General features: G+C 45.5%; 1 protein-coding gene across 3 annotated transcripts in view; it reads left to right on the forward strand.

The window, feature by feature from the left end:
- LYN (LYN proto-oncogene, Src family tyrosine kinase) overlaps positions 1 to 19,947 on the forward strand; it is a 109,408-nt gene that overhangs the window by 64,336 nt on the left and 25,125 nt on the right. For all 3 annotated transcript variants that reach the window (XM_040261251.1, XM_040261249.1, XM_040261250.1), the window contains exons 4-10: positions 606 to 711; positions 2,869 to 2,967; positions 3,090 to 3,193; positions 3,582 to 3,731; positions 5,137 to 5,289; positions 14,773 to 14,955; positions 17,227 to 17,303. In XM_040261251.1, the coding sequence (XP_040117185.1) occupies positions 606 to 711; positions 2,869 to 2,967; positions 3,090 to 3,193; positions 3,582 to 3,731; positions 5,137 to 5,289; positions 14,773 to 14,955; positions 17,227 to 17,303 (872 nt within the window). The remainder of the gene's footprint in view (positions 1 to 605; positions 712 to 2,868; positions 2,968 to 3,089; positions 3,194 to 3,581; positions 3,732 to 5,136; positions 5,290 to 14,772; positions 14,956 to 17,226; positions 17,304 to 19,947) is intronic.

Consider the following 19,947-nt stretch of genomic DNA (forward strand, 5'->3'; position numbering starts at 1 on the left):
AAGGTTCACCCATGTTGTAGCAGGTGTCCGAATTTTGCTTCCTTTATTCTGTGGTATGTATACACAGTGTCTTCAGATGGTTTTCCCCTTCTAACGTTTGTAAACAATGCTGCTATGAGCACAGGTGTATCACATTTTAAACCTAGAGCTGGAAGTCATTGAGGTCATAGGTCTCTATGATTTGAGATGACAGACATTGTACCAGTGCGTGTATGGCCAACCATGGACCATGTGGACCCCGAGCCATCTGGGAGGAAAACAGGTCCTCTTTCCAGCTGCCTGTTTCCTCAGTACATCCCTGCACTCTGTGCCCCATGACAAGCTGTTGCAACATTTCTGCTGTGGACTCTTTAAAAAAAAAAAACTTTATATTTTGTATTGGGGTATAGCCGATTAACCATGTTGCGAACAGGGAAGGTGAACAGCAAAGGGACTCAGCCATAGGTATACATGTATCCATCCTCCCCCAAACTCTCCTCCCCTCCAGGCTGCCACATGACATGAGCAGAGTTCCTTGTGCCATACAATCAGTCCTTGTTGGTTATCCATTTTAAACATTCTGCTGTGGATTCTTAAAGGTCTTCGCTCGCCTTGTTCATTTTCAGATCCAGAGGAGCAAGGGGACATCGTGATCGCATTGTATCCGTACGATGGCATCCACCCAGACGACTTGTCCTTCAAGAAAGGGGAGAAGATGAAAGTCCTGGAGCAGTAAGTGCAACCGGGTGTCCCTCTTCTATGGCACCAAGTCCCGAAGCCTATCCCCCTCCTCGGGCTTGGCCTCCAGCGGCACAGCATGGCAGACACCCCTCTGGCAGTGGGCATGGAACTCCAGCCTTGTTGCTGCCAGAAGGAGCAGGGCCAGAGGGATTTTCCTCTTTGGCTTTACTGTGAGCAGTTCCCAAGAGTTTTTCCTTTGAAACCAAACACCATTGTCTTTCCTTATCCATCTGTGCTGCCTTAAGAGGCTTAGATCTATGTAGAATTTGCGTTTCTTTTTTTTTTTTAATGTTTTTAAAATTTATTCTTGATTGTGCTGGGTCTTTGTTGCTGCTCTCTGGCTTTCTCTAGTTGCCGTGAGCAGGGGCGACTCTCTAGCTGCAGTGTACAGGCTTCTCACTGCAGTGACTTCTCTTGTTGCAGAGCATGGGCTCTAGAGTGTAACAGGCTTCAGTAGTTGCAGGATACGGGCTCTCTAGTTGTGGCGTGTGGGCTTCATTGCCTCCAGGCACGTGGATCTAAGTTCCTGGACCAGGGATCCGCACCGTGTCCCCTGCATTGGTGGGTGGATTCCTAACCATTGAACCACCAGGGAAGTCCCTGCATGTTCTTTTAATGCCATTTTCACTTTGTTATTTTCCTCAAATTCACACTGAGTGTGTGGGTGCAACTGGGTGTGAGTCATCAGGGTGGGGCACCGAGGCAGTGGTCATCTCTGGGAAAGCCCCTGCTCAGCACTAGTGCTTCTGTGAAGATGCTTGGACATCGTTTTCTTGACCCCTCCAGTTGACTCACAGGGCTCAGGACTGTGCTGAGAATAAGGAACTTCAGTAATTCTACTGCTGTTCATGTAGCATCACCTTGGCCTGCCAACAGGAGACCCTTGGTTGGCTGGAGGAGAGAGACCCTTATTAAGTATAAGGTGTTGAGTAGCTGAGAGGGGTTGTCCATTACTGGCTGAATGTGAACTTGAGCCTCATTCTGTCCTTGCCACTTGATTGCTGTGTGACCGTGACAAGTCACTTCAACTCTGTATCTTAGTGTCTCGCTTGGAAACCAGAAATGGCTTATGTGTGTGTGTGCCTTTTATAAATATGGCACAGGCGTGTAGTGTACCACAGCCAAGTGCCAGTTGTAATTGTCCTTCATGTCTTGCCAGATGAGGGTCCCATCTGGGTGTGGGAACCTGATGGGAACACAGCTGAGGCTCATCCTTTGGCAACCCATCCATTCCTCCTTCCCCAGCTCTTTCCCTGGCTCCATGCCTCTCGCAGGAGATGAGAGGTGGTGATGAGGCTCATCTGCTTGGGACTGTTTTATGGTTTTCTTTTTTTTCCCATGGCATCAGCCTATGGACACTAGCTATTTCAACAAAGGCATTTATAACTTAAGAACTATGACCTTTTATTCCCTTGACTCCCGTTTCTGTAAGTGTGAAAAGTGAAAGTGTTAGTCGTTCAGTTGTATCCAATTCTTTGTGACCCCATGGACTCCTCTCTCCTTGGAATTCTCCAGGCAAGAATACTGGAGTGGTTTGCCATGCCCTCCTCCAGGGGATCTTCCCAGCCCACATATCAAACCCAGGTCTGCTGCATTATAAGCAGATTCTTTACCCTCTGAGCCACCAGGGAAGCCCATTTTGTAGATATCCCCGGGGAAGTTAAGAACTCTGTTTCTGCAAGATGGAAACCATTTTCACCAACTCTTATGCAGCAGCTCTGAGCACAGAGACCCACACTTCAGTCCTGAGGCTGTTTTCCTTTGTGTCCTTCACTAAACATATTTATATTTCATCAGGACACATCAACTTTCCCCTTGCATTCTGGGGTCCCAGGGTCTTCCCCACTGACCCACACCCCTCAAGACAAACACCTTAAGACAATTGCTCTTGTAGTTCTTGAGTCATTGAATACAAACCCTTTTTTTCTTTTTTTAATGCATATTTATTTGGCCACGTCGAGTCTTAGCTGTGGCGTGTGGCCTGTTTCTTGGAGGCGCAAGTACTTGCTTGGCTGCCCTATGGCGTGCAGGATCTTAGTTCCCTGACGGGGGATTGAATTCACATCTCTTGCATTACAAGGTGGTTCTTAAGCACTGTACCGTCAGGGAAGTCCAACAAACCCTTTCTGACGTGGGTTTCTATTCCAGGCACGGAGAGTGGTGGAAAGCCAAGTCCATTTCGACAAAGAAAGAAGGCTTCATTCCCAGCAACTATGTGGCCAAAGTCAACACCTTGGAAACGGAAGAGTGAGTCCTCTCCTGGAGTGGTCTGGAGTGGTTCTGTGTGACATGCTGGATCTCTTGCGTTTTCTTCATCTTTTTTCTCTCCTGGATTACAACAGCCATGGGATGTTAATATGTCTTCACAGGTGGTTTTTCAAGGATATAACCAGGAAAGATGCAGAAAGGCAGCTTCTGGCCCCAGGAAACAGTGCTGGAGCTTTCCTTATCAGAGAAAGCGAGACATTAAAAGGTAGGAAGTGACATAAGGCCTCTTATCAAATGCTGTTTAGGAAATCGTTCTTAGAAATGATTCTAGAATTCTGTTTAAAAAGAATTGTGGGCAGACCTTGTTTTATTGAAGTATAGTCGATTTACAATGTTGTGTTAATTTCTGCTGTATAGCCAAGTGATTCTGTTATACATATATGTCGTCTTTTTCATACTCTTTTCTGTTCTGGTGTATCACAGTTTACTTAATATACTTCCTTGTTCTATACAGTAGGACTGTGTTGTTTATCCATCCTATGTGTCATAGTTTGCATCTGCTAATCCCAAACTCCCAAAACTTCCCTCCCCATAATGCCAATCTTGTTTACAAAATATAAGTGTAATCTTTGCTTGTACTTCTTCCTCTGCAGGAAGTTATTCTCTGTCTGTCAGAGACTGTGACCCTGTGCACGGTGATGTGATTAAGCACTACAAAATCAGAAGTCTGGACAATGGGGGTTATTACATCTCCCCACGAATCACTTTTCCTTGTATCAGTGACATGATTAAGCATTATCAAAGTAAGTGAAAACACAAAGTCAGACAAGAAAAGAAAGATAACATCTGTTATGATACATATATTATGTCAAACTTATATAAAAAATTTTTGTATCCTGCAACTTTACAGAATTCATTGACGAACTCTAGTAGTTTTCCTGGTAGCCTCTTTAGAAAGAAGAATCATATTTCTTTTGGATAAAGTTGCAGGATCATATTCTGTAACTGGTCCTAAAGTAACCTATAACTATACATTCAACAGTGGTACTAGTGGTAAAGAATCCACCTGCCAATGCAGGAGACACAAGAGACACCCATTCAGTCCCTGGGTTGGGAAGATCCCCTGGAAGAGGAAATGGCAACCCACTCCAGTATTCTTGCCTTGAAAAGCTCATGGCCTGAGAAGCCTGGTGGGCTATACAGTCCATGGGGCCACAAAGAGTTGGACACGACTGAGCAGCTGAGCACACACAAGCATTCAAAGTCAGATTTGATCTTTGTGTATAATTATCCTAGTCCTTCCCACCTAGCCTGTGCTGTTTAACAGTTAATGTTCAAAAATTACAAAGATAGAAGTGACTATTATTTTCATATAGTGCATGATTTTACAACACATCTTTTAATATCCAGACTAGGAATGCAGATCTGTAGATCTGTGTTCTAGTGTAGACATATGTATGTGTGTGTGTAAAAGTAATACATACCCTTGGTAAAAGAAAACAGAAATTACAACAATAACACCAAAACAATTAGAAGTGGCCAGTCAGTGGTCCTTCGTCCCCAGTTTGCTCTACAGCCTTGCTAGGCTGATCCCCTGAATAGCCTTTAGGTACATTCCCTTTGTGTTTGAGATCAGTTGTAGTGGGAAGCTGTTACTGCTTATTTCTTCAAGCTGCTCTAAGGTAATACACATAAAATTTGCTTATGTCCCCAAGTATGGAGAGAGCAAGTACTCTAGAGTAGTAAGTCCTTCCCTCTCTGTACCCCCATCAAGTTATTCATCTGGCACATGTGTTGATTACTTGTGGAGCCCTGGCTCTGTTCTGAGGCTGGGCAGGGAGGCGGGGGGGGTCCCCTGGTGACCTGACCAAGTTGCCACCATTGTGTCCTGAAGAGTTTACACAGACTCAGTAATTAAAACTATAGTCTATTAAGTGTGGCAACCTGCCAGCCTATGTTTGTCTATTTATTTTATTGTTTTTATTTTCATAGATTAGTATTACTGATGAATCAAATCAAGCGCATCTTAAATTGTCTTTCATTTAAGAATTTCAAGTCATGGTTTCACAGAAGATATACCCATAAACATTTTAAGTTTGTAGACCTTGGCGAGTTGGAAATGATAAAACTCATAGTCCAGATTTTTCTGTAGATACTGGTAAAATACAAAGGATGACTTTTCCACATTTACTTTCTTTTTGAAATTAGAGCAGTCAGATGGCTTGTGCCGGAGATTGGAGAAGGCGTGCATTAGCCCCAAACCACAGAAGCCGTGGGACAAGGATGCCTGGGAGATCCCCCGAGAGTCCATCAAGCTGGTGAAGAGGCTGGGTGCCGGGCAGTTTGGGGAAGTCTGGATGGGTGAGTGTGTGGCTCTGGAGCCTGAGCCCCTTCTGGAGAAATAAGGGCTCCAGCTGATTTCTATCAGTTTTCTCAGAAGCATTGATGCTTTCATTTCCCTCTGTCCACCTGGTGCCAAGAACAAGCCCACACAGTCCTCATGATTAGACTCTTCATCTTCCCTGAGACTTAGGCTTTCTCTTGTTGGATGAATGTTTACAAGGAAGGGGCAGTGGGCGCTTATCCTGGTTTATCTGTCTACTCTTTCTGACTCTCTCATCAGCAGATTCTTTGGACATACGGTTAAGTGCAGGCATCTCAGGGAAAGGTACAGTTGGGTTGAGTGCCTGTGCTCAGTCACTCAGTCGAGGCTGACTCTTTGCGACCCTATGGACCGTAGGCCACCAGGCTCCTCTGTCCATGGGATTCTCCAGGCAAGAACACTGGAGTGGGTTGCCATGCCCTCCTCCAGAGGATCTTCCCAACCCAGGGATCGAACCTGCATCTCTTGCATCTCCTCTAATGGCAGACAGGTTCTTTACCACTAGCGCCACCTGGGAAATCCATAATTAATTCTTACTGTGCTGTAATTCTCTGGGAACATGATAATGGAATCAGGCTCAATCATGATTACACAGCCTCACCTTGCTCACTGGGGTCTGTGTGAGTACATGGCACTCTGTTTCCAGTCGGGTCCACAAACCGGGAGCGTGATCTTGCTCTAGGTGTGTCTCTGTTCCCACTCTGCTGCCTAAATCATCACCTCCTCCTCCTTGCTCTGTCCACCTTTCCTTTCTTATTGAAGTAAAATTCATGTAACATAAGGTCAGTCATTTTAAAGTGAACAATTCACATTCATGTTGTACAGTCACCACTTCTATTTAGTTCCAGAATATTTCCATCAGCCCAGAAGGAAGCCCTGTACCCATAATGCAGACACTTACCCCCACCCCCACTTCCCCAGACCCTGGACACCACTCTACTTCCTGTCTCTATGACTGTAATACTCTAGGGCTCTCACATCAGTGGGATCCTACACACATTTGTCCTTTTGTGTCTGGCTTATCTCCCTCAGCATGATGTCCTCAGGGTTCACTCACATTTGTCAGAATTTCTTTCTTCTATGAGCGAACACTATTCCATGTATGGGAATGCCATAGCTTATCTACTTATCTGTTGGTGGACCTTTGGCTTGTTTCCATCTTTGGGCTATTATGAATAATGCTTCTTTGAACATTCATGTGCAAATTATTGTGTGGACAGGTGTTTTCATTTTCTTAGGGATATACATTCTCCTAGCAGTGAAATTGCTGAGTCACATCATTCTGTGCTTAACTTTTTAAGGAACTGTCTTAACTGGGATCTACTCATTTTAAAAAAAATTGTCACCTCTTTCTCCCCTGAGATATTTGCATTTATTTCTTAATATAGTTTTTCCAAGTCCACAGAATAGGAGCAGGTATAATATACATTGTATATTCTTCACCTAGATTCACCAGTTAATATTTTGCTGTATATCCTGTATCTTTTCTATACATACACACACAGACATGTTTTATTTTTGCGGAGCCACTTGAGAGTAAGGTGCAGAGGCGACGACCTTCACCCCTGAATACTTGTGCAGGCGTCTCCTCAGAGAAGGGCTGTGGTATCAGGCTGCACGGTGGTCACATTCAGGAAGTTCTGCATTGATCTGCAGAGTCTAGTGTAGAGTCGACATCCTAACTCCCCCCAATGTCCCAGTGATGTCCCCAGGGCTGTTGGAATCTAGAGTTTGCTTTTAACTGACCTGTCTGTAGTCTCCTTGAATCTGGAAGAGTCCCCTGGCCCATCTCCATCTTTCATGGCAGGTTTGTCCTTTTGTAGAACATCTCTCATTTGGATTTCCCAATGTTTACCGTGACTTCGTCCAGATTATGCCCTGGGTCACGAATAGCATCTAAGTACTAAGCGATGCTGTGTCTTCCTGAATCCCTCAGAGGCACAGAATGATGGTTGGTTCCATTATTGCCTACAGGCCAAAGAAGGAGGGCAGAGTCCCTAGTACTCAGACTGAGCCAGAGGTTGGAATAACCGTGTTTGGGGTTGGGTGGGGGCGCCGGGGAGGGTGGAGGCGGGTCAGAGGACAGACGGCTGCCGCTTTTAGAGAGGCGATGGCCTCTAAGAGGGATGAGAATCAGATGAGCACGTGATGCTTAACCCATCTGGGGAAAGCGCTTTTGGATATTTAAACAGTTTTAAAGAATCTCCCCTAAGGTAATGAATACATCAGTTACAATAGGGAATTAAAATGTTACATTTAAAATAGAGAAATCTGGTAGACCGCCTTAAAATCAAACAGAACAACAGCAACTTACTCTCAAGTGGCTCAGCAACAATAAAATAGGGATGGTGTAAAAACAAGATGAGGTGATGCAAGTAATCATTTAATATAGTTGACAGCATTTAAGAACTATTGTTATTATTTTAAATAATTATATTATGAAGATAGTCTGATAAATTAGAGCAAAGACTATGACATAGAGGGGAGAAATTACCCAGAATGTCCCCCCTCAACATGAGCTGTTTCTTGGGTATTTTCAATTAAACTTTTTATTTTGAGATAACTATCGATTCACATGCAGTTGTCTGCAATAATACAGAAATGAAAATATCTCTTCACACAAACATTTTTATACAACTGTTCATAAGTAAGAGCATTATTCATAATAACCAAAGAGTGTAAACAACCAAAATGTCCATCAGTTGATGAATGGATAAACAAAATGTGGTGTTTCCTTGTGATGGAATGTTATTTGACAATAAAAAGAAAGCCCTGACACATGCTACATGGATGACTCTTGAAAACACAATAATAAAGAAACGAAACCAGACACAGAGGACCATGTGTTAGATTACTCCCATTTATGTGAAATGTCTGTAAAAGGCAGTTCTGTAGAGACAAAGGAAATGAGTGGTTGGTTCAGGTGCTGGGGATGGCAGTGTAATTGTTAATAGGTACCATTTTGGGGGGGTGGGGACATGAAAATGTCCTTATAATTGATTGTGGTGATGGTACCACAAATCTGAATATACCAAAACCAATGAATGGTATGTTTTAAATGGGAAGGTGATGTGGCATATAAATTATATTTCAATAAAGCTATTATAGATGTAAAAGAACTAATACAGAGAGGTCCCATGTAGCCTTTACTCAGTTTCTCCCAAAAGTAACATATTGCAAGACTATGGTATAATATCACCGCTGGAATGTTGATGCTGGAAGTTGTTTGTTTTTAAATGGTGCTTTCCCCCTAGTTTTGTATTAAAGAAAGAAAAGAAAGAGAGGGAGGGAGAGAAGGAAGGAAAAGAAAGAAGAGGAGAAAAATAGTTTTGCTCTGGGGTCTTGTGCAAGTGTGGTTCTGTGAACCTGGCTGCCAGCCAGGGAGCTCTTCCTTCACTGCTGAAATTACGTCAATTTGTTGAATACATTTAGCAGGGGAATGCTGGAAATAAAACCAAAGGAACAGAGGGGAGTGATGTGCTACGAATCAGGTCAAAGGATGTGCCCCTCCCTTGTGTGTCTGCACGTCTCATTCTGACCAAGGCTCCGTGTAAAAGCATGGTCTGTCTGTGCAGCTTAGAGCTGCTGGCAATTAGCTTTAACTCCTTGAGGGATAAATAAGCTGGCTGCCTTTGCTCATGGATAGAAAAAGGACAGCAGATTAAAAATTGCATCCCTGTTAATCAAGTAAGTGAACATTATCGTGAAGCATGAGAAATGGCTCAGAGGCTCCCAGGCACACTTTATGGTCTGGATTTTTTGGTCCAAAGCACAGTGGACAAATACTAGGAAATGCCCTGATCTGGGGGGAGCAGGGGTGGGGAGAAAAGAGAGAGGGGTTTGTCCCTCCAGCTGTTTCCTCTGGTCCGTGTGATCCTCGGCCGTCTGGTTCGGGGACCTGTTTTCCTCTTCGGGCTGCTGGACACTGAGGGAACTGACCCATGAGTGACACAAAGCGTGACATTTCCTGTTCCCGCTCAGTCTCTGAAGAGACTTTGGGAAAGAAAGGAAACTGATTTTGCGCTGAAGTTTGCTTGATCCATCTTCATGGGACCCAACTGCACTGAATGACTCACCAGCCATCTTCTAAAAGCGACTGCATTCATCTTTTCGTGTTAACGAAGCCACCTTTGTCCTGTGGTATAGCAAGGCAGCCACACCTGCATTGGAACACTCTCTGCTTTACCTGTGGCAAAGCAGCACCCACAAAAAATTATTTACTTCCTCCAAAAGATTAAAAAAAATTTTTTGCAGCTTCCTTTTATTTATTTATTATTACAAATTTATTTTTTATTCAAGTACAGTTGATCTACAGTGTTGTGGTAGTTTAGCAAAGCAATTCAGTTATATATAAGAATCTTTTTTCAGATTCTTTTCCCTTACAGGTCTTTACAAAATATTGAGTAGAGTTCCCTGTAGGTCCTTGCTATTCATCTGTTTTATACATAGTAGCATGTGTATATTTCCATCTATCATGCCACTCTCTATGACCCCTGTGAACCTGCCAATACCGGGCAGTGTATTGGTAAAGTACGATTTGATGCTTAGCACTGAGTAAAACTCATGCCTTTGGTGTAGCTGGAAAGCTGCCCTGTCGTGCAAACGTCACAGCCCTAAGCAGCCATGAGTGGAAGCTGCTGTCTTGCACTCAGCTGGGTTTGACACAGCTGTTTTAATCGCTGCTCTTTCAAACTCCTTATCAGCATTTTAAATATCTTTAGCAGCTGCAGTATTTCCTGGTGATTTTTTTTCCCCTACGCTTGGAGAGCATTTTTTTTCCCTCATCCTTGACCCATAACTTCATGTTCTGTGAAAAGTCTCGGTGAGTCCCATGGCTTTTGTGATGACAAATGGAGACTACCTAACCCTGCTTCTTTCTCTTCTGTCGCTGTAACTTGCAGGATAACAAGCAGTCAGAAAAGTGCCTACCACACGAGCGTTCGCTTTCACAGCTACTGACAGCATGAAAACCTGTGTGGTGACCACTGAATCACACCCGAAGCCCCCGTTCCCCCTTCCCGACCACAATCCCACCTGTCCCCTGAAGGCAGCTGCTGTTCTGGCTTTTGTGATCATTTCCTGACTTTTCTTTGTAGTTCTGCTGCTTTTGTGTATGGGGCTGTGTGCACCCAGAGTAGTTTACTTTTGCCCGGTTTTAAACTTTATATAAAAGAAACCCTATCATTTATCAATGGCATTGGAGTTACTCCCATGTTCTGGCTATTAGGAACAAGGCTACTGTGAACGTTTTTGCACTGGTTGGTGCCAGGGTACATGAGTTTCTCTAGATGAGCGGGGTGGATTTACTGGATCACAGGTATATGAATCTTCAGTTCCAGTGCTCGGCCCCTCAGTCATGTCTGACTCTTTGAGACCCCACAGACCATAGCCCGCCAGGCTCCTCTGTCCATGGGATTTCCCAGGCAAAATTACTGGAGTAGGTTGCCATTTCCTCTTCAGTGGATCTTCCTGACCCAGGGATTGAATCCTTGACCACTGGAGCCACGTGGGAAGCCCTCAGTTCCCATAGATGCTGTTCTGGGTTACACCCTCCCCACCAGTGTACACAGGTTCACGGTCAGGCGGGCGGTCACTCAGTATAACTGTTCTAGAAAGGAGTCTGCTCTGTCAGCATCCTTCCAGGGCCATTGAGGATACTGTTGAAGATAGAAGCTTTACAACTCAGTTTCAGCGATGCTCAGACGAGAACCCAGAAAGGACCTGCAGGAATTGCCCCAGCTGTCCTGCTAAGGGGCTAGCACTGCCAGCACTCAAGATTGTCAGACTTTGTCATTTTTGCCTTGCTGGGTGGTGGTTTCTTTCTCCTGGAGATTTTTTTTTTTTTTTTTTTGGTGGCTTCTCTAGGTCTTCACTGCTGCACATGGGCTTTCTCTCATTGCAGTGAGGGGGCTGCTCTTGTTGAAGCACGAGGGCTCTAGAGCACAGGCTCAGTAGTTTGGGACACAGCTTAGTTGCTGCACGACGTGCAGAATCTTCTGAGACCAGAGATTGAACCCATGTCCCCTGCATTGGCAGGTGGATTCTTAACCACACCAGGGAAGTCCTCTGGAGACCACCATTGTTGGTTTTCACTGAGCGTAAGCCGTGTGTGTACTGATAATCGTGTGACCTGAAAAGGGACTGAACGTTTTCACATCACCGTTCCTTAGATGTTTGTCTCTCTTGGGCCTGGGGCTGTTAGGCTGTCATACACCAGGTAGAGGTGACCTTCAGGGTGATTTGTGGTGACCATCTGCCACTCCATCCTCACCTTTTCCTGTCCTTCCAAGAGAACTATGGAAACAGAAAGAAAAGCTGCATGTGATTACCTCTATTTCTGCTTTCCAAACCACTGAGAAAAGGCTTTTCCAGGAGAAAATCAAGCTCCAAAGTAAGCACATCATTGGGAACTTCCCTGGCAGTTCAACGGTCAAGACTTCACCTTCCAATGGAGGGGGGACGGGTTCGATCCCTGGTTGGAGAGCCAAGATGCCACCTGCCTCACAGCCGAAAAACCAAAACGGAAGACAGAAACAGTATTGTAACAAATTCAATAAAGACTTTGAAAATGGTCCACATCAAAAGTAATCTTAAAGCAAGAAAAAGTAACCACATCATGGAGGCAGGTCCCAGAAAATCAGTGCCTTGGGGGAACTATATTAAGGAGGCAGTGTTTCCCCAAGTGTGTTCTAGGAGATAAAAGGTACATGAAGATGTGTTCTGAGGTTGAGATAGCGTGGGAAATGCTGTGGTTAACCGAGCCAGACGAGCATCTTCCATGCTGGGCTGTCTGCACTCCTGCTGTGTCTCCTGGGTGAGACGGCGTGGGACAGGCAGGGGTTCCCAGGTGGCTCAACCCAGAGCCCTTCCTTTGCATAGAATCACTGTGTCCAGTTCTCTTTGAAAACTTTGAGAAATAGTTATTTGACTCCTGTGTATTCTTTGTACTTTAGAGTTAGTAAAGTTTTTTCAAGGGCTGCTGCTGCTGCTGCTAAGTCGCTTCAGTCATGTCCGACTCTGTGCAACCCCATAGATGGCAGCCCACCAGGCTCCCCCGTCCCTGGGATTCTCTAGGCAAGAACACTGGAGTGGGTTGCCATCTCCTTCTCCAATGCATGAAAGTGAAAAGTGAAAGTGAAGTCGCTCAGTCATGTCCGACTCTTCGAGACCCCATGGACTGCAGCCTACCAGGCTCCTCCATCCATGGGATTTTCCAGGCAAGAGTACTGGAGTGGGGTGCAAAGCTTTTCTTTCTGATTATAAAAATAATGCATATTCATTGTAGTAAAGTTGGTAAAGAGTTAAAGGTATGGTGAGCAAAATTTAAATCACTCATAATTAAGCCAGTACTCAGTGTATTCTGGTGTATTTTCTTCCAGACAGTTGTCAGTGTGTGTGTGTGCGTGTGTGTGTATGTTTGTAAAAGTATCTAATAGATTTATAGTGTGTGGGCTTTTTTGTCTTGGGATAAAACATTTTATCAATTAGAAAAAATCTAATGAAATAGAGAAAATCAAATTAATTAGAGAAAATGGTACAGTGCATATGGAGTTTTGTTTCGCCATTGTTTTATTAAAAAACCTTTTGATTTTAGAATAATTTTAAGTTCTTTGGTAAAGATAATACAAAGAATTCTCATAACCCTTTACTCAGTTGCCCCTAATGTTAGGTGCTGTTCTGTGCTTAGTCACTCAGTCATTTTGTGACCAATTTCATGGCCGACTCTTTGCGACCCCATGGACTGTATGTAGCCCACTAGGCTCCTCTGCCCATGGGATTCTCCAGGCAAGAATATTGGAGTGGGTTGCCATTTCCTTCTCCAGGGGATCTTCCCAACCCAGGGATTGAACCCAGATCTCCGGCATTGCAGGCTGATTCTTTGTCATCTGAGCCACCATGGAAGCCCAAGAATGCTCAAGTGGATAGCCTATCCCTTCTCCAGGGGAGCTTCCTGACCCAGGAGTCAAACTGGTGTCTCCTGCATTGCAGGCGGATTCTTTACCAGCTGAGCTGCTACCAGGGAAGCCCCCTAATGTTACGTATATAAGTTTTGTTTTTCTTTTTATTATTATTTCCAAGCACTTATTTATTTGTCTGTACCAGGTCTTCGTTGCAGTACGTGTGATCTTTTTAGTTGCAGCATGTGAGATCTTCAGTTCAGTTCAGTTCATTTCAGTCGCTCAGTCGTGTCCAACTCTTTGCGACCCCATGAACTGCAGCACACCAGGCCTCCCTGTCCTTCACCAACTCCCACAGTCCACCCAAACCCATGTCCATCGAGTTGATGATGCCGTCCAACCATCTCATCCTCTGTCATCCCCTTCTCCTCCTACTCTCCATCTTTCCCAGCATCAGGGTCTTTTCCAGTGGGTCAGCTCTTCACATCAGGTGGACAAAGTACCAGAGTTTCAGCTTCAACATCAGTCCTTCCAATGAATATTCAGGACTGATCTCCTTTAGGATGGACTGGTTGGATCTCCTTGCAGTCCAAGGGACTCTCAGGAGTCTTCTCCAGCACCACAGTTCAAAAGCATCAATTCTTCAGTGCTCAGCTTTCTTTATACTCCAACTCTCACATCCATACACGAACACTGGAAAAACCACAGCCTTGACTAGACAGACCTTTGTTGGCAAAGTAATGTCTCTGCTTTTGAATATGCTGTCTAGGCTGGTCATAAATTTCCTTCCAAGGAATAACGTCTTTTAATTTCATTGCTGCAATCACCATCTGCAGTGATTTTGGAGACCAGAAAAATAAAGTCAGCCACTGTTTCCACTGTTTCCCCATCTAGCTGCCATGAAGTGATGGGACCAAAGGCCATGATCTTCGTTTTCTGAATGTTGAGCTTTAACCCAACTTTTTCACTCTCCTCTTTCACTTTCATCAAGAGGCTCATTAGTTCTTCTTCACTTTCTGCCATAAGGGTGGTGTCATCTGCATATCTGAGGTTGTTGATATTTCTCCTGGCAATCTTGATTCCAGCTTGTGCTTCCTCCAGCCCGGTGTTTCTCATGATGTACTCTGCATAGAAGTTAAATAAGTAGGATGACAATGTACAGCCTTGACGTACTCCTTTTCCTATTTGGAACCAGTCTGTTGTTCCATGTCCAGTTCTAACTGTTGCTTCCTGACCTGCATACAGGTTTCTCAAGAGGAAAGTCAGGTGGTCTGGTATGCCCATCTCTCAGAATTTTCCAGTTTGTTGTGATCCACAGTCAAAGGCTCAAACTCTTAGTTGTGTTGTGTAGGATCTAATTCCCTGACCAGGGATCAATCCTGGGTCCCCTGCATTGGGAGCTCAGCATCTTAGTCACTGGACCACCAGGGAAGTCCCTAAAGGTTTTAGATAATGTTGACATGATAGGGTTTATAGAAGTTTTTTCTGTCTATAGCTAAATATTCTTCTAAGTCTGCATGAAGTTTTTGATGAATCACGACCTCCCTTCTTTTCCCTCCCTAGGTTACTATAACAACAGCACCAAGGTGGCCGTAAAAACACTGAAGCCAGGCACAATGTCTGTGCAAGCGTTCCTGGAGGAGGCCAACCTCATGAAGACGCTGCAGCACGACAAGCTGGTGCGGCTGTATGCTGTGGTCACCAGAGAGGAGCCCATCTACATCATCACTGAGTACATGGCCAAGGGTGAGTGCCCGCCCCCACCCGGGCTTGTGGCAGCCCAGCCCTCGGAAAGGAGAACACTTAAACATTCAGAGACTCCTCAGATAATTCAGATTATCAACAGCAGGCTCACTACAAGGGCTTCCCAGGTGGCTCGAGTGGTAAAGAACCGCCTGCCAATACAGGAGACATAAGAGACGTCAGTTTGATCCCTGGGTTGGAAGATCCCCTGGAGGAAGAAATGGCAGCCCAATCCAGTATTCTTGCCTGGAGAATCCCATGGATGGAGGAGCCTGGTGGGCTAGAATCCATGGGGTGACAAAGAGTCGGGCACAACTGAAGCAACTTAGCACACAGGCTTATTACAAAAACATCAGAAAACACAGGACAATGAAGCCCTTTCATAAGCCACCTCACTGGAAGTCATCTGTTGTAAAATGAATATGTTGTCTTCCCAGTTTCTGTGCACTTTTCTCAATGTACCTGCTGGCCTCAAGAATGAGACCCTAAGCCTAGCCGGGCCCTCTGGACATATTTGTCAAATAAGTAAATACAGATATCAATAAGAGTATTATTGTTTTGGGTTCCAATTGTGAGTTCTCAAAATTGAAAACCAGTTCCTTGTCCTCTTTAGCATTATCTAAATGTTCGGAATGACACTTTAAAACATAAATATTTGAAAAACTTGTCAAGGTCAAGTTCCTGCATCATCACAGAATCCCTGAAGAAGAGATTTCAAGCAGCCATCTTTTCTCCCACTGCTGTCCCCTTCAGATCAAGGATCTTAAGTCGTCATCCTTCTTCCTCCAGCTCAGGAGAAATGCTAATTAAACTGCCCGTGATTTCTAAAGAATCTTCGTAAGGAACGAAGATGATACCTAAGCCATCATCCAGAATTAACAGTGACCTCTTGAGAATGGAGATTATAGTGTGATGCCATAACTGAATAGGTTAGAAGGATGAATATTGTATTTTCTTATTTAATATATGTTAATATTTCAGAATATTAATATCCCCCGGAGTCCTTCTAAAAAAGAATATTTTTTAAGCCCTATCAGGGCTTCCCTAGTGGTTCAGTGGTAAAGAATTTTCCTGCCAGTGCAGGAGACACAGGTTCAATCCCTGATCCTGAAAGATCCCACATTCCACGGAGCAGCTCAGCCCATGTGCCATAGATACTGAGCCTGTGCTCTGGAGCCCAGGAACCACAGCTACTGAAACCCATGCAGCCAGAGCCATGCTTCCCAACGAGAAGCCACTGCAGTGAGAAGCCCGTACCGCAAGTAGAGAGCAGCCCGCACAGCACAGCCAAGAAAATGAAGAGAAAAAGAGAAATACAGTTTGGAAAAGCCCTATTACCTATTAGGTTGCTGCCGTTCAGGAACCAGGCTCAGGATCAGACGCGTAAGCAGGAGCTCACAGATACTTGTGGGATTGATTAATAGTTTCTTAACCATAAAGGTAAATGGTAGCAGTGCCCACCTGGTATTGAGCAGTTACTATATGCCAGATGGCGCTTGGTGTCTTTCCTGAGAAACACACTCATCTTCCCAGCAGTCTAGGCTGAGCACCGCCGTTCTGTGTTATGGATCCATTGAGCGCTTACTACCTGCCATCACCCTGGCACATGCTTTAAACCCCTCCTCCTGTGGACTGTGGTAGAGTTCCTGGGAACTGCCCACTTGACAGGGGCTCAGATGAGGTACAGAACTTGCCCAAAGTCACCCTCAAGTTGGTGCTACAAGTTCTAGAAGAAGAAGCAGGGCGTGTTTTAGAGATGAAGTCCAGGGATGCTGGAGACGATGCCAGTGGGCATACTTGCTCCCTTTTAAGTGAGATCTTACTTTCCTCCAAAGCACAGTTGGTTCATCACATCCTCACTGGGCACCTGGGTGGTGCCTGAGAGCCGTGCTAGGCACGGATGAGTGCCTGCTGTGGGCATGGAGAGCGCAGCTGGGAGGACAGGCTGGTTTTTGTCCCAGAGAGGCCCTGTAGGATGCGTGCCATGGTGGCAGGTACAGATGCTCTGTAGCAAGAAAAGGAGCACCCACTGTCACCCTTTCTTACCTGGAGCTCGTGTACATCTCACAACAAGTCTAAGGGGACAGGTAAGAGGGGACTGGGTTTGACCAACGTCAGGAAAAGACACTGTGACCACACAGAATGGTAAAGCAGTCATTTCACCTGATCCCTCCTCCCTGCGCTGCCAGTAGGAATGATCATTTGAATTTTGTTTGGATTTCTTTGGGTGTGTGCATGTTTGAACTGCACTGATTTGCTCTTCTTCATCAACAGGCAGTTTGCTGGATTTCCTGAAGAGCGATGAAGGGGGCAAGGTGCTGCTTCCGAAGCTGATTGACTTCTCTGCTCAGGTGACATAAAAAAAAGAGTACTGTAAATGTCCCCCTGCTTCATACTCGGGATGGAACTGCACTTTCAGGGGGAAGGCATTAGGGTTGTGTTTCCTAGTAGACCTTCGAAGGACAGGTCCTTGGAGGTGGCGATGGGTGTTTCTCTTGGAATGTGTGTGCACGTGTTGAGTGGTGACATGGGTCCTCTTGTGTCTGACCCAGTCCACCTCTTTATACTTGTGTTCATTTCTGCATTAAAGATAGAAACAGCACCACTGAGCTATCACTTTTGTGCATTCTGGAGATGAACATGCAATATAGGCATGGAACCTTCTCAGTGATGTATATGAAGTGTTTAAGTTACTAAGTTCTGATGCCTCAGTGTTCTGGGAAACAGAACTGTTTTCCTTCCCTCTCTAACCCACTTTCACTCCTTCTTGTTGGATGTGTCTTTAGGATTCTGAGAAATGTTCATTTGTAACACTTCTAGTACTAGCCTCGGGCTGCCTAGGTGGCAAGGAGAGGTGTTGAGGGTAGAGTCAAATGAGCTGGTGTGAACTGGGTGCTTCAGAGCCAGAGGGGGCACACTGAGAGACCCTGGGGGCGACTGTCCCCCTTCCTGCAGTAAAGGCGAGTGAGGAAGTCGTCCTGCTTAGCCCTCACCTCGTCTGCACAGCTGGGGCTCTTTACAGGTTCCTTATTACAGTAGGCAATTCAAACAGCATCTGCAACTCCAATATCTAGTATGGAAAGAAGCAAAATTGTTGTGGGGGCTGGGGAGGCAACCTGACTTTTGAACCCTCTTCTCAAACTCTCTAAGCTGCCCCTGTGTGGCTCTGTGGGACCCCAGGCTCTGGGCCAACAGTTTTTGTTCGTTTGTTTGTTTTTAAGATTTTTTGATGTGGATCATTTTTTGTCTTGATTGACCTCGTTACAACATTGCTTGTTTTATGTTTTGGTCTTTTGGCCGAGAGGCATGTGGGGTCTTAGCTCCCCTACCAGGGATTGAACCTGCACCCCCTGCATTGGAAGGCACAGTCTTAACCACTGGACCTCCAGGGGAGTCCCCAGACCCACGCTTTGAAAACCACTGCTGGGCAGTGAGAGGAGAGATGACTTGGGCTCAGCTCTGGACCCTGCATGGACAGGAGTCAGGAAACTGAGAAGGCAGAGGCTCAGGAGCCTGTGTCACTCTCGGCACCATTATACGAGGCTGGGGAGCCCTGCCGAGGCTGGTGACGTGGGAGTTCCCGTTGGATGGGGACATGAGGGGTGTCGTAAGAGCTTGTGCACCTGCTTCTCAGAAGGGGAAGGGGGCTGTGGAGGAGGAGGGCACATGGCCTGGAGGCCTGGATGGTCATCCCTGTCCAGGTTCTCAGGGTCATTCTTGCCTGCCATTCTGTAGGGTGGAAATTAGCACATCGGGTTGTATGCTATGTCTGGGTAGGACTTATCTTGTCACACTTATCTTATCTTTGTATCTGGTTTTGTATAGCTTATCTTATAAAACCTTATCTTGACATAGTTCTTAAGGTTCAAGTCAAGGCCTCTGTCTCTAATCTTTAACTTTCAGATTGTGGGTTCCAGGAGGGGCCAGGGAGAATCGAGGCGCCCACCCCTGGTCACCGTCCAAGCCAGCGTACTGCATCCAGCTCACAGGATGATGCTCTTCATCATCCGTCTCAGGCTGGCTCTCCCAGCAGTGACTGCTGGGAACCACGTCTAGTTTAAGAGCAGGAGAATTGAGTGTCTGTGGAGGGTCGGCAGCACCAGGGAGCCCCTAGCAGGCGAGGTCAGCACAAAGCTCAAGGTCCTTGTAAGGACCCTCCACAGGCACTCAGTTCTCCTTGAGACCATCTTTGTTCACGGGTAAACCTCGCCTCAACTCTCCCCCAGCTCTCCCCTCTAGGGAGAGCTACTGAGATCTCCTGTTGTCTGTTATTAATTGTCATCCATTTCATCTGCTCGTGGCTTTTCTTATTGTAACATTGGAGGGACCTGCACCTTGGCAGTGAGGGTGGGGCATGTATGCCTCAGTTTCAGTTTGAAATCCTACACCGCACACATCCGATCGCTGTCGACCATGCCGGCCACCCCATCCCTCTGTGATAGTCGGTTCCCTTTATGACTGGTGCTCCCCACACTCCTCCGTCTTCATGGGCTTTTCTGAAACCATCTCTGTACAAATAAAGTCATCTCTGAATTGTTTCTACTTTTCCCCTCCATCGTGTGCCAGTAATGAACATTGTCACTTTCCCATAGTGAATAACTTGAGAAGAGTAAATATTCATAAAGCTGCCCCAAGGTGACGCATGGAGAAGGAAATGGCAACCCATTCCAGTATTCTTGCCTGGGAAATCCCATGGACAGAGGAGCCTGACAGGGTGGCAAAAAGTCGGGCACGACTCAGCGACTAAACACCAATAATCAATAAGGTGACTCGGGACAGCCAGTGTCCTAATAATCCAGTCTTCTCACCCCTTACCTCCACTAGACTGTTGAAAGTGGCAATGGGGCAAAGCGGAAGAATTGTGAATCTGAGTGGTATTTGAACTCAACAATCAGTAACCTATAAAATACTTTTATACTTTCTTTCTTCCATTTGCACTGTCAGTAGCATCAGAGATCTGGGAAACTGAGTGTTCACAAGAGGCTATGGTTAAAT

The sequence above is a fragment of the Oryx dammah genome, unplaced genomic scaffold, assembly GCF_014754425.2.
Source record: "Oryx dammah isolate SB20612 unplaced genomic scaffold, SCBI_Odam_1.1 HiC_scaffold_19, whole genome shotgun sequence".
In the NCBI taxonomy this organism is placed as follows: Eukaryota; Metazoa; Chordata; class Mammalia; order Artiodactyla; family Bovidae; genus Oryx; species Oryx dammah.